The following is a 17,038-nucleotide window of genomic DNA, read 5'->3' as shown; positions in this document are numbered from 1 at the left end:
AAACATATATAATCACATTTCATTATTTTCATTACATTATTTATTATTCTAGCATGCTGTAGCATTTATGTGCATACTCAATTCTCTAAAATATGAAGAAAAACCAAATTAACTGCAAAATTACACATCCCTTCGAGAATATGGAATCATCCTAGGCCTCTCGGAGCGCCCTCTTTCGGTTTGAAAGTCGCTACTTGAGTAAAATGGCGTCGCCGGTTACTATTTGGTTCCTTGTTCTACACCTTTCGCTGGCTGTTTTAGCGGGGTAAGTGATCGCCTTTTGAACATTAATCACGTCTTTCAAACAGAGAACAACGCGTTGGTATTATTTATATTCATGTTACTCAATTGTGATGATTAATGTTTTAATAAGTTGACGATGAACGTCGCCCGTTCGTCCGTCCGTAGGAAGTACACGTGTAACATCTAATGCGGAAGCTCTCGGAACCCCTATGTTAACTAATCAAATTTCAGTGTTCATTCATTTATTTTTAGGTCAGCTTATTTCTCAAGTTTTCGGCACCAAAATATATGTTTCCATAATCTATAAGTATCCTATAAATATCATGAAGTGTCATTAATAAATACAAGTTATAGAAATGATAAATAGAGTGAGTCGACATTCAGTTATTTATTCGAGCACACGCCAGTTGATATAAAATTGTGACCAGCCATTTAGCTTCATTTTTTAAATCCCTCATACACGAATATTACTCGATTTACTGTAAACAGTTCTATGTCTGCGATGTATGCAATAGTGAACGTAAAATGGTCTCTATGGTCAACAAATAAACAAAGGGGTAAAAAAAGATGTGAACAATAACAACAACAAGCGATCATCTATCCATCTGTCTATCCATGACTTTCTGATTGTCATTGCCAATGTCACATTTTGTTTTATAGGAGGGATTTCTACAAAATTCTTGGTGTACCCAAAGATGCATCAACCAAGCAAATTAAAAAGGCATACCGTAAATTAGCCATGGAATTGCATCCGGATAAAAATCCAGATGATCCTACTGCAAATGAGAAATTCCAGGATCTCGGTGCAGCTTATGAGGTAATGACAGTGCAGGGATATTGTTTACTTCTTCTGTGAAAATAATAAAAAAAATTCTTGATTTTTAATTTACTAATTTGTTGCCATGGTTATTACCATGTACATAAAGGAATCATTTTTCTTTTTGAGATGTTGACATTTACTTTTGCAGTTGATGCATGTTTAAAAAGAATTCAAATTTTCTTTTATTTAGGAAAGTGTAGAGAAAATGTCTATTTTGTGATATTGTAATAAAACACTTCAAATCATAGTAAATATGCATTCAAGCCTTTGAATGTTAATTCCACATTATATACCAACAAGAACAAATTATCCGATGATGTCCTTGCTTGTCAAATCGAATATACATTGTATATATTTCCAGTCAATTATAATCGCAAACATACTGTAGTTTCAACAGATTTTGAGATGAAAATTGTCATTTTTGATCAAATATTGCAGCCAGGATGTTACAAAAAAGAAATCAACAGTGAATACATTGATTTGTAGTATTCACATGGTTATTGTTACACTGACGATAAGTGTCAATTATAATAGCTAGTGTGGCTATTCCTGATTGGTTTACAAGATTGACCTCATTTGCATAGCAGCAGGGTAAAGGTCAACCATTGAATTCTGTATTGTGTATATGCATGTACATGTACATGTATTCTGTGGTTGACTTCCAGCTGTTAGTTTAAATACTACCAGTTTGTTTACTTCACTTTTGAATTTATTGTTCAAATATAGTGGTTTTGAAAAAAGAAATACAAATGTATATGGAAAATATTTTATATGAAATATCAATATCCAATAAATTTTATTTTGATGGACATGATTTTTCAAATACATATTCTGGCAACAACATAAATCAAACAAACAGACAGACAAGACACAAAATCTATAAAAATGCAAACATGGGAGTACAGATTTGACTTTATTTATAGCTGTTTGTGTGTTTATAAAAAATGGATGAAATGAAATGACATTTTTGGCTCTTTTAATAAAATAATAGAATTAGAAACATCATTGTGATGAAAAAAACTGACAAATCTAACGATGGCTAGCTGATAAAAAATATGAATAGGTCAACAAATATAAACTGAACAATGATTACTCAACTTAAAAGAAGAGGTAAAAAATAAGAATATTTTAAACGAACAAAAAGAAAAGTGACAAATATTTAAATTTTTTGTTCTATTCAATATCTCAGGGAACTTTGTTCACAATCCTTCAAATTTAATTAAACTAAAAAAACTCCCCTGTATCAATTTCAAATCAAATTTATCAAGAATATCAACATTCTGTCATGGATATTTAGAAGAGTACATGTATCTACATAAATTGTTTTTAATGACATTTTTCATTTCCGATGACTTAATTATCTTAATGTCTGTAAAAATAGTGATATTCACTTGCAACGCATGCTCTAATATTATGTAATAAGTTAGGTGACACAACAGTAATATTATGTACTAAGTTAGGTGGTACAAGTGTAACAAAATGTAATAAGTTTCCAACTGGTATGAAACAACCTATATTTATTGTCAATTTTTTTTTCATAATTACCAATTCAAAATGCATTTGCTTTACTTCTATTTGACAAACTCACTGGGAAACTAATGAATAATTTGAGAAGAAAAAAATAAACTCAATTCTGTAAATGTGTTGACAATCACCCATGCGAAATTCTAATGTGTTAGTCACCATATTGAAACTATTGTAATGGGGCATGTACAATATGGTACATTTGTATACACATGGTGTATTATAAGTATGTCTACGGCCTAGTACTCATTTTACTACTGCCCAATATGGATGAAAATTGTTACTAAAATTTCATACCAGGCATATTTTTTTTCAAATATGTATAGTACCATTTCATGTGTATACAATTTTCCATGTTTATGGCTGTATAGTTACAAAAAAAAATTATGTTCTGATTACATTCAAGTTTAATTTAGTTTTAAAATGTCATGAAACTCACAAATATAATATCTGATTGGCTACTAGTTTAAAAATCTCCAGGCTCCTTGGTAACATAATCGACATAATTGGATTTTTCAGAATATATCTGATCCATAACAGGAATCAACATTTCTGTAACCTGAAAGGTTATACAAAGCGTCTTCCACATGCACTGTTTTCATTTCTTAGACAAGTAATTTTATTTCCTTTCATTTCAGGTTTTATCTGATGCTGACAAGCGGAAAACGTATGACAGACATGGTGAGGAAGGTCTGAAGGAAGGTGGTATGGGTGGACATGGTGATCCATTCTCTAGTTTCTTTGGTGATTTTGGCTTTGGTGGGTTTCATTTTAGCTCTGGCGGTCACGGACATCGGGATGATATACCAAGAGGTGCTGATATAGAAATGACTTTAGAAGTATCATTAGAAGAATTGTATACAGGAGACTTTGTTGAGGTGAGAGGTTGAACATTTTCTTTGTATAGCCATCTTTTAATAGGGAACTTGCAATCCAGACTGAGCATGCTCAGATGCAAAGGACTATGGGATTATCTGTGGTTTTCGTAATACCTAATCTGGAGTTACCGATAAAATAAACCTCCCACAGTGGTCAGGGTAACTATGAATTGATCATTCATGGTTGCAAGCAATGTAACAGTATTGTTTACAATACCAATTCATTAGCATTTATTATCACATTTCCCATGACGCAACATTCAAAATGGCAGGTTTGCAAGTTCCGTATTGTCATCAGACGTTCAAAAAAGATATCCTAACTTGTAAATTTTGTGAATGGTTTTATAACCAGGTAGAAATAGAGAAAGAAAAATCTGTGAAATACGTATTGTTTCCTTAGAGATATAATTGTGGAAAGTACAAAATGTACCTCAGGACAAGTGTGGGGAACTAAAGGTACAAATGTACATAGTAGGTGCTTTATAGAGTTACACATACATGTATACCACTCTGATAGCTGTATGTAGATTACAACAACTATCATCACATATATACAAGTAACATTGTCTCCAAAACTGTACTGCTAAATGGAATTCATATACATGTACTGTAATATATATGGTATGTATACATGGTATGAATCATACTGATTAGTGGAGTTTGCCAAGGATGAAAAGATGAAGTCCCCTGAATTTAATACGTCATCAAGCAATTGTCCAATCCCCTTTCCACCTCCAACCCCAACCCCTCCAACTCTAACTCCTCATGAAAGCCCCTTTTCAGATTACTTGATAGAAGTAAACTCTTTATGTGAAAAATATTTGTCTGGTAGAGCTATTGAAAAATTTGTCCAGAAAAACAGATCCACTTACATGATAACACAAATGTAAGAACCTGGGATTGAAACCCTGGCCTTTAACTGCTGTTGTTGTAATGTACATGTGCAATACAATGTGATACATACATAGACATATATAGTGATGCGTACAAGTGAGAGTCTTCTAAATCAGACTCCAATCACATTATCTGTCCTTAGAAAGTCTTTTCTGGATTTTTTTCAGGTTGTTCGGTATAAACCAGTGGCTAGAGAAGCACCTGGATTCAGGAAGTGCAATTGTCATCAAGAAATGCAAACAATACAATTAGGCCCAGGAAGATTTCAGATGTCACCTAGAGATGTTTGTGATGAATGTCCAAATGTAAAGTAAGTCTAAATCAACTTGTTAGTATCAAATTACACTTTTGTGGGTTAATCTGTTGACAGAGATTAAAGTGTGCAGTTGAAAAATTCAGGTACAATTTTCAAGTTTGTGTTTGTGTTTGTGTTTGTGTTTGTGTTTGTGTTTGTGTTTGTGTTTGTGTCTGGAACAAAGTTTAATTTAATGCAATGGTTTACCAACACATATGAAATTTTATGTGAAGATACTTCAGTGTATGTATTAATTTTTCAGGTAGATTTTACTTACTGACCATCCATCTCTATACCTTCATACCAAATGCAAGCAAACCTTTCAGGATACTTATATAACATGTCTTTCTTCTGTTTACAGATTTGTATCTGAAGAAAAGTTATTAGAAATTGAAATAGAACCAGGCATGAGAGATGGCCATATATATCCATTTATCTCAGAAGGTAAGCCATAGTAGGTTTCTCACACACACAAAAAGGTGGTGGCAGTGGTGGTGGCTGTGGTGGCGATAGTGACGGCGGCGGCAACAACGACGACAGCGACAAAGATCAAACTCAACTAGTTGTTAGACAACTGATTTTCACATCCTAGCCCACTACTACACTAAGAATTGTAGATCAGACTTACATTTTCTGGGAATTTTTCTGAAAATAAAGTATTGCATTATTTAGTGTTATACTGTGTTGTATTGTGAATTGTAAAACATAACAAAATAAATTCTGATAACATAACAAGTTTCAGAAGTGCTAGTAAAATTTCCACTGTTGTTTGTTCAACAGATTTTGCCAAACTGTTTTCTTGCATCTCTTTATTTAAAAATTTGATGGTGTACAGAATAACATTCATGTACTTTGTTGTTTCAACAGGAGAACCACACATAGATGGTGAGCCTGGAGATCTCAGATTTATTATAGTTCAGGCAAAGTAAGTATTGTACCACACACACACACACACACACACACAATACATTCTCAATACGTTTATAAAATAAAGACTTACCAAATACTCATCCCAGCCGTCTAAAACTAAATGCGTGTAAAAGTGTAGGATACTAATTGTATTTCATGTATAAGAAAGCTGCTTGGCTAGACTTATATGAAATCTAACATCCTGAGAAAAATCAAGAAACCTGTAGAATGTAGAATTTATCCGGCATTCAATTTCACAAATATCAAAGATTATCTGTTTCAGTTTAATGAAAGAATCCAAGGTGGAATTTGTAGCTCATCTGGCAGTGAAGGAACATTTGTCAGCTTGTTACTAGAACTAATAGTGTTTATTTCAGTAAGCAAATTAATTATTAGTCACTCTTTAAATTTGAAATGATTTCTTTTCTCGTCATTATTATTACAGACATCCCTTGTTTGAAAGAAAAGGAGATGATTTGTACACAAATGTTACAATTTCATTACGGGATGCGTTAGTTGGTTTTGATATGGAGATAACACATTTAGATGGCCACAAGGTAAGAGATTACAAAGATTTGTGAACGATGAATATTCATGAGATGTTTTACACTGAAGGATATAGGCACTCAGGACTCATGAATATTCAACATACAATTTGAATATATTATTTCTGCTGACTCCCATAATGCAACAGCCCATAGCAAAGATATCCTATAAAGGCACAAGATGAACTTAATGCTTCTCTGAAATTGCAAGAAATTATAGGTGATGTAAAGAAAATCATGAAATGACTCTCTAGAATCCATAGATTATTGAAATGTCTCTATTTCCTGGAGTAGTGTTCCCCTTTTAGGGCGACAAGTAGGTAAATCTACCTTAGTTCCCTGGACATTTTACCATGTTCCCTCCTTCCAATGTCTTTTTTCAAGGGAGACAAACAGGTAAAAACTACTCGGGTTCCCCATACATTTTACCAGGGTTCCCTACCAGTGTTTTTAAGGGTAGTAAGCAGGTAAAATCTACCCAGGTTCCTCAGGCATTTTTACCAGGATTCCCCATCAAAATTATGGTACATGGTATGGAAAACTTTGCATATTTTACCAATCCCCCCCCCCCCCCTCTTTTACTAGGGATCCCAGACCTTAGCAAAAACACTTAAATATGTTGTATTCGTCCTGGTGTTCTTACCAATGTCAATTTCAGTTCTGCATTTGTCATTATTTCTTACAGAGGAATAAAGTGAGATGACATTTTGCCAGGATGTGCCAAAAAAATGAATTATGTTCTGATTTTGTCATTACAGGTACATGTACAGAGAGATAAAGTAACATGGCCAGGTGCCAGGATACGCAAGAAAAATGAAGGCATGCCAAACTATGACAATAATAACATTAAAGGAACCCTTTATATTACATTTGATGTTGATTTCCCAAAAGGTGAATTTAGTGAGGAAGACAAAAAAGGTAATTTTTTCTCGCTTCTTGTCAACATTTTGTTACATTGTTATGTCTTGGTATATTAATAGTAAGTGTGCCAAGCAATTACTAAAAGTATGATTGACCAAAAATGTTCATCAGCTTACTGGAGTAAATGAATTACAAACATTGTAGTGCACAAGCAGTTCCACATAGGAAAGAGCATTGAGCTGTCCTGTTTGATGAAATAGTTATAGCTGACCTCTAGGTGGCAATATGTATTTGTGGATATCTCATCTGTCTGTCAATCTCTCCTTTTGATATCATTATCACAATGACAATGTCCATAGTTATAATTGACCTCTAGGTGGCAGTATGTATTTGTGGATATCATTTCTGTCTGTCAATCTCTCCTGTTGATAATCCTTATCACAATGACAATGTCCATAGTTATAGCTGACCTCTAGGTGGCAGTATGTATTTGTGGATATCATTTCTGTCTGTCAATCTGTCCTGTTGATAATCCTTATCACAATGACAATGTTCATAGTTATAACTGACCTCTAGGTGGCAGTATGTATTTGTGGACATCATTTCTGTCTGTCAATCTGTCCTGTTGATAATCCTTATCACAATGACAATGTTCATAGTTATAACTGACCTCTAGGTGGCAGTATGTATTTGTGGATATCATTTCTGTCTGTCAATCTGTCCTGTTGATAATCCTTATCACAATGACAATGTTCATAGTTATAACTGACCTCTAGGTGGCAGTATGATCAGGGAAGCTATGAATATCTGATACTACACAGGATTAACTGGAAAAGGGGCATCAAATTGTCTGCTATCAAACTAGAGGGACTACATGCAGAGTTTCAATTAGGTGGCACAATATTTTACGTGTCACATAACATTTTTTATGGCGAATTACATAAAACAAAATACAGTACAGACACTGATAGGACACAAGCATATAAGGTGATACATTTTCTCTCATTATGAATGCAATTTAACATCACTGTCGGATGAGATGAAGATGAATCAAATACAAAACTGTTTACTTACGTTCACAATGAGATCAAATGTAACATTTTATGTGCATGCACATTATCAGTCTCGATCTTGTTTTTGTAATTTTATATAAAAAAACATGCGAGACATAAAAAAGTATTTTCCTCCAATGGAAACTATACTCTCAAGTTTATTAGTAACATCTATAATCAGCTAATCACAAGTTTGAGTTGATTAAGTATATTTTCCTTTCTTACTTTTTCCAGATCTTGAAAAGTTATTAAAGCAGCAATCAAAACAGAAGGTTTACAACGGACTTCAGGGATACTAAGGATGATGCAATATTTTCTACTCTGTATGTCAATGTAACTTGTTTTCTCATTTTTTTAAAATCTGTTTGATCTTTCCAAACTTTTACTATTTTCTTTCTTTATCCAAGTGTTCAAGCATCACCAAAGTAGACTACGAAATAGCCACATATTGTATGTTTAAAACCTATATTTAGTAGAAAAGGAACTTTTTTCTAAAAATGATGATGAATCCTCAGTAGCTTGAATTTTTCCTTATTTTTCATGAATTTTTATCATTTGAAATTAACCAAGCCTCTCCTAAAAGTGTCGAACCATTCTGTTTATAATTTGATAATCTGTGTACTACTCATTGATGGTGAAGTGTACACTGTTGTGGCACAGTTCAGACCATTTAAATATGTGTCAACAAATCCTAAATACAATCCATCCATGTACATGTAAACCTATTTCCATTTCCAAAATGCATCATGTATCTCCCTATACAATGTCATGTACTCTGTATGTGCAGGGCGGTGGTTGTCACCTGACCGTGTCACCTGACCAATTTACTAGTAAAACCTGCTCTCTCTCATGATCTTAATCTTAATCCTTAATTCTTATAAAGCACATTACATTAAAAGTAAATACAATGCAATGCACTGTTCAACTGACAGAAATAAAAATACAACAAATATATACCAAAATTCTCTCATTGATGGCATTTTAGCCATTCTCCCATAAAGCACTCACAATTAAAGCAGTCTTCATGTCTTGCCGCACCGTCATTTTATGATGAAAATGTTATTTTATATGTAATAAAGACAAAACAAACCTAAATGTAACAAAGTAAGTGTTGTTTCATGCAATGCATCTTGCAACCAAACAATTGCCAAGTAGTTAGTGATCATTCGTTATACCAGCTTTAGCTAGTACTATAACATAAAAAAGTAAAAAAATGAGAACAAATTCATGAATATTCAGTTACTGGAGCATTACTGAGAGACTCTTAGGCATAGCGCTTTTCAATAACTGACCATATTTGGGGAAAAAAAACTATATATATATGATTTGTATATTTTTGAATGAGTGCAAAATTTTCAAATATTCAGAACAAATTTCCCAGACTTTGTGCAGACTATCTTACCAACTTCATGTTGATATTGCATCTAAAGTTGACAAAGAGGTTAATGAAATAATTGTGTATGTCTCAAAAAAGTAGCATTTTATCCCAAAAATTTATTTTATTGTTCCTTTTTTGAAATTATCACAGTGAATAGGATGATACATTTGCAAGCAAGTTAGATAGCTGTCAGAAATGTGTCCCTCCATTGGTTTCTTGTATAAATTACAAGTCAGATATCCTGCAAGCAGACAAGTGGATTTAAAACATAACCTCCTCCAAAACCTCATTTAACAGTGGAGATTATGAAAGATGAAAATGTAAGTTGTATGAGGGGGTGGATTAAATGTCATGTCACATGAGTGAAACACCAAACCTACATCATTTTAGCTGTAATGTCCCATCAGTGAATCACCAAGCCTACATCATTTTAGCTGTAATCTCACGAGTGAAACACCAAGCCTACATCATTTTAGCTGTAAGACAATACAAGTACTTATAAAGAGTGCATATACAGTAAACACTTGGTTAGAGAACGACTTTTAAAAGTGATACAAGACATATGGATGACTCTATTTTCCATAAGGTTTATAGATTTTAGCTTTTTTTAATTTCTTTCTCTGTTTTCACTCTTTATCTGTATGTAAAGATGTTCATAGCTCTTTCATCTTACATTGTAGCTCTTTCATTTTACACTGTAGCTCTTTCATTTTACATTGTAGCTCTTTTATTTTACATTGTAGCTCTTTTATTTTACATTGTAGCTCTTTTATTTTACACTGTAGCTCTTTCATTTTACATTGTAGCTCTTTTATTTTACACTGTAGCTCTTTCATTTTACAATGTAGCTCTTTTATTTTACACTGTAGCTCTTTCATTTTACATTGTAGCTCTTATTTTACACTGTAGCTCTTTCATTTTACACTGTAGCTCTTTCATTTTACATTGTAGCTCCTTCATCTTCCAATGTAGCTCCTTCATCTTACATTGTAGCTCTTACATTTGAATATGATAGATCATATGGAATTTGGATTGAAATGATCAAATTTGAACACAAAGTACATACCTAATTTGCATAAATTTGCCTCTTAAGCACAATAGCTAACAATAGCTAACAGTGAAAAGATTTGTAATTTCAGCGTTTTGCAATATACATGAAATATGAAATAAATTATCTTTCTGAATAAGTAAATGTACAAAGGAAATGGCAGCAAAACTTGTTTTGAAATAAATATTATTTTCCTGCAGTTGTAATTCAATTTTCTTTACCACCTTTTACTTTTTATGTTCTTAATCAATCCTGTGTTTTATTCAGGAACAGCCTCATTACAGTGTAGTGTTAATTATCACCTGTATATAACTTGTCAGACAAATAAATTCCGTGGAATATACTAATATTTTCCTGGGAAGAAACCTGTCAAGTGTTGACAAGCTTTGTAAACATCTGTAGATTTAGAATAAAATCTACCACACATACCAAATAGTGTACTTGATGTGTGTTTGTATTCTTTATCAAGCTTTTCTGACTTCATGTACATCAATACCCCACTGTGTACCATATTTAAATAAATGAATATTCTAAAGCCAATATAAGAGAAATTTCTCCAGGCATGTGTTATCATGTTTCATGTGTATTTTTCATCAAATACTCAAATATGGTTTCCAATATTTTCTCATATTTTTAAAATAATTGGCAACAAAATGAATGTTTTATTGCACATTTGTTTTATGGTCGGAATAAGTACAGATTGATTCACAATAACCTTTGACCTGATATAGATTTTATACCATTTACTGTGAATAAAGTGAGTGCCAAAAAAGTCTACCGATTACATAGACTGCCAGAAATAATTTAAGAGTCTGTGATATTTCTGTAAAGTACTATTGAAATATGCTGGTCTTGAATAATCTTTCATATCATGAAATGTAAATTTCTTTAATTCAGCTTTGTGATGATTTCAATCATACAGTTTCTGACATCTCTGGTGTGATTTCAGATTTTGTCATTTGCATTTCACTGACTTTCCAAGTCAGTTCCAATAGTAAACATCGTCGCAGCATCATCGTTTTCCATTTATTGAAATCGCTCTGTTAGTGGAAGGAAAGAAAATAAGAATGTTATATTTGGGATTTTTGTATGTTTTACATGTGAATGAAACTATTGATGGATACGATGAAACTTTCTATTCAGCAAGCATGCGGGGAGGTCGAGGGAGAGGGGCTCATAGGCAGGTGAGCTAGGATTCGTCTTTTTGCGTAGTCTATCAGCTAGCCCTCGGATGTTCTTCCGATAAAATACGACACACAGCCGAACAACGCTATCGAGGATGGTTCGGGCAAGCCCTCACATGCGAACTTCGTTCGCTTATAGTTATAGCATCGAAAGAAAGCCCGAACGTCTAGCAGCAAGACTACTTTTTGCGTAGAGCCGGCCCTAATGATTAGTTCTTGTTTTCGTCGGCAGATGCGCATGCCCTCTAAATGTGGAGTCATGAAAAGAATCGCACCTATTCCATGCTAATGAAATACCTCCGATCCTCGATTGAAAGTTTAAAATCGCTTTAAGAAATTATTCACTCCCATCGCACCCGCCGAGCATCACGTTCAAAACACACCTCGAGACACCATACTGGAGCCACCCCACCCCCGGCCGAAAAACGTAATTCATATGGGTCCTTGTTTTGCCGGGGGGAAATTGGGTAGATGTTTTGAAACCTGGATAATTTACCTTAAATTTCACATTTGTCAAACAAAGCTGAACCCCCACCTATGAAACTGTCCCCTTTTAGGTGCACATGCTTTTGGTATCACAATGTAATTAATTTTACCTTCTGGCTTGCTATGTCTTCTTTCAATTCTGTTACTTCTCTTCGTAGATTGTCGTTGGCACGTAATGCCTTCCTTCTCTCAAAATTCAAAGTATCGATATTTTCTAATTTCTTGATCTCTTCCAAGATGACCAAATTTTTGGCTTCTAGTTCGCTTTCTAACTTACGAATTTTAGCCAATAAAATACCATTCTTTCTTTTCAAGGAGTTGATTTCTGATATTTTTAGTGCGACGTCATGACATTTTTCGTACAAGTAGCGTGGTGAAACACATACGCTATCCTCATTGCCAAAAGTCTCAATCAGACGACGATAACTTGTTACGGGTAGTTCACTGTCTTTGAATTCACGATGTATATTTTCTCTGGGTCGTCGCCGACGTGGTCGCTGTCGTTGGTTTGCATGGATGGGTTTACCTGGATTACCTTTCTCATTCTTATCTCGTATTCCTGTTCCAACATCGGTGGTTTTGGCGACTTGACGAGTTTGACACGAGTCTGCTGCCTCGATGATATTGTTGAGGTTTTGGCGGTAGCTGTTATCGTTTCGTTGTGAATTGTCAACAATCTCCAAGTAAGATTCATTTTTGGTTAGATTTGCCTTCATGCCATCCCCCATGTACTGTTGTAATCTTCGAAAAATAAACCAAGCACCGCAGAAGACCAATATTTTCAGCCCTTGATCAAACCTACATGTATTCATCCCAATACGTATCTCTGCTAAACACAAAATCTGTGAGTCCTATATCACTAGTGTTAATAAGTTATCATCTTCACAGAGGCAGTTGTTGTTTTGTTAGCCCCTCTTCTTAATCACCACACATCCTTGCAACAGAAAGTCGCGATAGACCTGGTCACGCGTTCTCTAACCACGCCCAATACCCAGCGTTAGAGTGAAAGAATGCGTTGCCATGCGAACCCTTTGTTGGCTTATAGTAAGCAGAACACAGATAGAGAACAAACGCACGAGTCGAGTCGTCGGCTAAAAGATTGAAAACGAAGGTCGTTGATCACGCGGTACATTTGCCGAGATCTCGTAGCCGCGAAAGTTTTCAAAATTGTCTAGTTCCGCATTTTCGAAAGATGTCCCAGTTTTGCGGTCGTACTCGATACCATCGACGGCAATGATCAGCTCTATTTCCTTTGGATCACTCTAACAATAAATTATAGTTTGTAATAATCAAAAAATGAAACTCATTCAGTATTCTGAAAAACTCAAGTGCCGCGAAAACTTTGCCGTTGTACGACATGCCCAAACTAGCAGTTGCAACTAATCAAGAACATTAAGTGGCTTAAGGAGCTTATCAAAATATTACATGAATACATGTCTATATACTGGTGTGTGTGTGCCTTGTTGAAAGAATCAAAAGACATGTCATAATATATAGATTATATATATATATATATATATATATATATATATATATATATATATATATATATATATATATATATATATATATATGAGGGTAGAAGAAAATCAAGTCGGGTTTTTCGTCTCTACAAGCCTATTTCGTGAGTAAATCACTCGTCAGGAGATGTTGATGTGTATGTATATATATATATATATATATATATATATATATATATATATATATATATATATATATATATATATATATATATATATATATATATATATATATATATATATATATATATATATATATATAATTTTCTCATGAGCCTGCCTTTCTTTCCTAGGTCCAAGAGGTATCATGCAATGTATAGTTAACAAACACCTCTACAATAACATCAAACTGTATGTCGTCGACTTTGATACCATGGTGCCATTGTTACGTAGAAAGCTTCCAGATGCAGATATCTCTATAAATATCTAAGATATGGGGATCAAAATCAACGAATGTTTTGACGAAGAGTCAGTCGATGGAAATAACCTTCTTGACCTTTTGACACTAACTATTGACTTTAGAAAGCAGGCACCTACGGAAGTGTTTGATGAGATCATGTCTATGCTAAAAACTAAGAGTGTTCAGCAATTCAACGGGGATATAAAAGTGTATTCTAATGGAGGTCACATGATAATAATGAAAAAATAATGATTCGTAAAATGTGAATACAACGATGACAACGTGGTGCGAGTGATGGTGCTTGCTGCGTTTGACTACAAACCAACTAAAACATCACATCACAGAAACAGCCCTTCTCCGGCAACAAAATGACATTCTTTCAGCACTTGACAATGGTAACATTGCGATGTTAGTCCTACTTGACCTCTTTGTAGCTTTCAATGCAGTAGACCATTCAAACCTATCGCGACTCAAAAAACGTTTAGGTGTTACAGAATCTGCATTAACTTGGATTGAATTATATCTCAGAAACTGTCAACAGTCTTTGCAAACCAGTGATACCTCGTCAAGACCTCACACGTGACTATACTGTATGGTGTCCCACAAAGAAAGGTCCTTGGACCCATTCTCTTCAGAATTCATACACCTCCACTTGGTAACATTGGGAGAACAACATCGATTTTCATTTCTATGAAGATGAGTCCCAACTGTATCTTTGTTTCAAAATCAAGAAATCGATGACTGAAAATCTGTTGAAAATACTCTTCTTTGGCTCAAATAATAACATCAACAAACTAGACATGCAATCCGTGACACTGAGAGGCTCCGTCTATAAATAATATCACCATGAACCATACATGTGTAGTCCATATTCCGAACAGGCTGAGTTCCTCTTCATCGGGGGTTCCCCAGTTCGGTCAAAGAAATCAAGTTGAAATGCTGAAGGCAGCGACTATTGTCATTTACAATTGTACTCCTGTTTTGGCACGGTGTGTATAGAAGTTAGGCCAGCTGGTTGCTATGTTGCTGTTTTCTATTTATACCATTGATGAGTGTATCTAGATTTTTAATTAACATATTTGGCGGTACCTTTTATCTGGTGTATAGTTGTTCAAATCCTATAATTCTGAAGGGTTTGAGATAGTCTGTTGAAGTGGATTGTACCAGCTAGAATTAATTTTCTTATGATTTGTGATAGGTGATTATATATACATAATTATATGTATATCGGCATGTACAAATAAGAGTTAAGTGTGGTTATGCTAAAAAAAGTTATTTTTGGATAATATGATAATCGCATTTACACTATATACTTTCATCACTTTCACACATGACGCGGATTTTCATTGTAGAGTCTATCTGAAGTCTGCATCGTTACTCGTATCCAGCGGCTTCTTCAATAATCTATAGATTACAGAGATTAGTAAGGCGATGATGATACCCTGGGGAAAGGAAGACAAAATATTTTCAGTTATATGGTTTTGTGCTTCAGAAAGGAAAAAGGATGCCATACATGTATATATGTATGTATGTATGTGTGTATGTGTGTATGTATGTATGTATGTATGTATGTATGTATGTATGTATGTATGTATGTATGTATGTATGTATGTATGTATGTGTGTGTGTGTGTGTGTATGTATGTATGTATGTATGTATGTATGTATGTATGTATGTATGTATGTATGTATGTATGTGTGTGTGTATGTATGTATGTATGTATGTATGTATGTATGTATGTAATGTATGTAATGTATGTATGTATGTATGTATGTATGTATGTATGTATGTATGTAATGTATGTATGTATGTATGTATGTATGTATGTATGTATGTATGTATGTATGTATGTATGTAAATATATATATATATATATATATATAGTTTTGGGTTTTTTTGTGTAAGTGTTCGAAGGTGGGAGGGGAATGTTCTTTAGAGAGTAGTTCAGGTTTACCTTACGTGGCTGTTCCATTCTGGGTCTGGTAGCTGGTTGAGTAGAGTGCTCGACTTGGAGGAGGAGCGTATGTAACTCGGTGAGAATCAATCTGCTAAGACAGTGCTCTATACCGCAGTGGCAGAGCGTAATATTACGCTCTGCCACTGCGGTATAGAGCACTGTCTTAGCAGATTGATTCTCACCGAGTTATATATATATATATATATATATATATATATATATATATATATATATATATATATATATATATATATATATATTAAAACTATTACGCTCTGCCACTGCGGTATAGAGCACTGTCTTTGCAGATTGATACTCACCGAGTTATATATATATATATATATATATATATATATATATATATATATATATATATATATATATATATATATTAATAATAATAATAATAATAATAATAATAAAAGGCGTGTCTACAAGATTTAATATACTTGAAATAGTGCACATGAAATAAAGTACAAATACTAGAAGGTTAAACGATGAAAATCTTAAGAACCTTGCACTCATATACTACGAATCGAAAGTGTTATTATTAGTGGTGCTTAAGTTAACTTTTCAGATATTCTTTAACAACGAAATACATGTATGCTCTGTTATCAAGCTATTACCTTGACAGGTTCCACAAGGAATGCTGACATTGCAGACGATGTAAGCTGAGACACTAGCCACTGCTTGGCGATGTCTGCACCCCACTGTAGACTGTATAGGACCAGAAAGAAGGTGGAAACAAATGCCGACACGAACACGAGGATCCAACCAGTAACTAAGTAACACGATAGCATTATGCTGTGACGTCTAGTTTCCCTCTTGTTGTCTTCAATGTTGGCAATGGTTGGCGTAATTCTATTCTGACGTTTAGATTTGTTAAAGAATGTAGCAATAAACATAGGAGCTGGTAGTGTTACCAGGGTGCTTATCAACGAAATATAGACTGTCCCAAACGATATCTGAATACCTATGTCCAACGTCTTTGTACTAGCAACTTCGTCTCCCGTGTCGTAAAACATTGCATTGGATATCATGACC

At 34.0% G+C, this 17,038-nt stretch overlaps 1 protein-coding gene across 1 annotated transcript; it reads left to right on the top strand.

Annotated features, from left to right (window-relative positions):
* Positions 1-197: 197 nt before the first annotated feature.
* LOC144450503 (dnaJ homolog subfamily B member 11-like) lies at positions 198-10,981 on the top strand. The gene is made up of 9 exons (XM_078141140.1): positions 198-265; positions 904-1,060; positions 3,226-3,465; positions 4,527-4,669; positions 5,016-5,098; positions 5,522-5,579; positions 6,009-6,120; positions 6,867-7,026; positions 8,256-10,981. Exons 1-9 carry the CDS (start codon positions 204-206, stop codon positions 8,318-8,320), a joined length of 1,080 nt encoding a protein of 359 aa, XP_077997266.1. The 5' UTR covers positions 198-203; the 3' UTR covers positions 8,321-10,981.
* The last annotated feature ends 6,057 nt before the right edge of the window (positions 10,982-17,038 follow it).

Source organism: Glandiceps talaboti, chromosome 20, assembly GCF_964340395.1.
Source record: "Glandiceps talaboti chromosome 20, keGlaTala1.1, whole genome shotgun sequence".
In the NCBI taxonomy this organism is placed as follows: Eukaryota; Metazoa; Hemichordata; class Enteropneusta; family Spengelidae; genus Glandiceps; species Glandiceps talaboti.
The sequence above is the reverse complement of the archived record's forward strand: the minus strand, read 5'-3'. Positions and strand labels throughout refer to the sequence as shown.

What these genes read in the sequence shown, in the direction of transcription:
- LOC144450503 (XM_078141140.1), top strand. Translation starts at nt 204, where the DNA reads ATGGCGTCGCCGGTTACTATTTGGTTCCTTGTTCTACACCTTTCGCTG. An exon ending in ATCTCGGTGCAGCTTATGAG is followed by an intron (nt 1,061 to 3,225) that starts GTAATGACAGTG and finishes CTTTCATTTCAG; the next exon opens with GTTTTATCTGATGCTGACAA. An exon ending in ATACAGGAGACTTTGTTGAG is followed by an intron (nt 3,466 to 4,526) that starts GTGAGAGGTTGA and finishes GATTTTTTTCAG; the next exon opens with GTTGTTCGGTATAAACCAGT.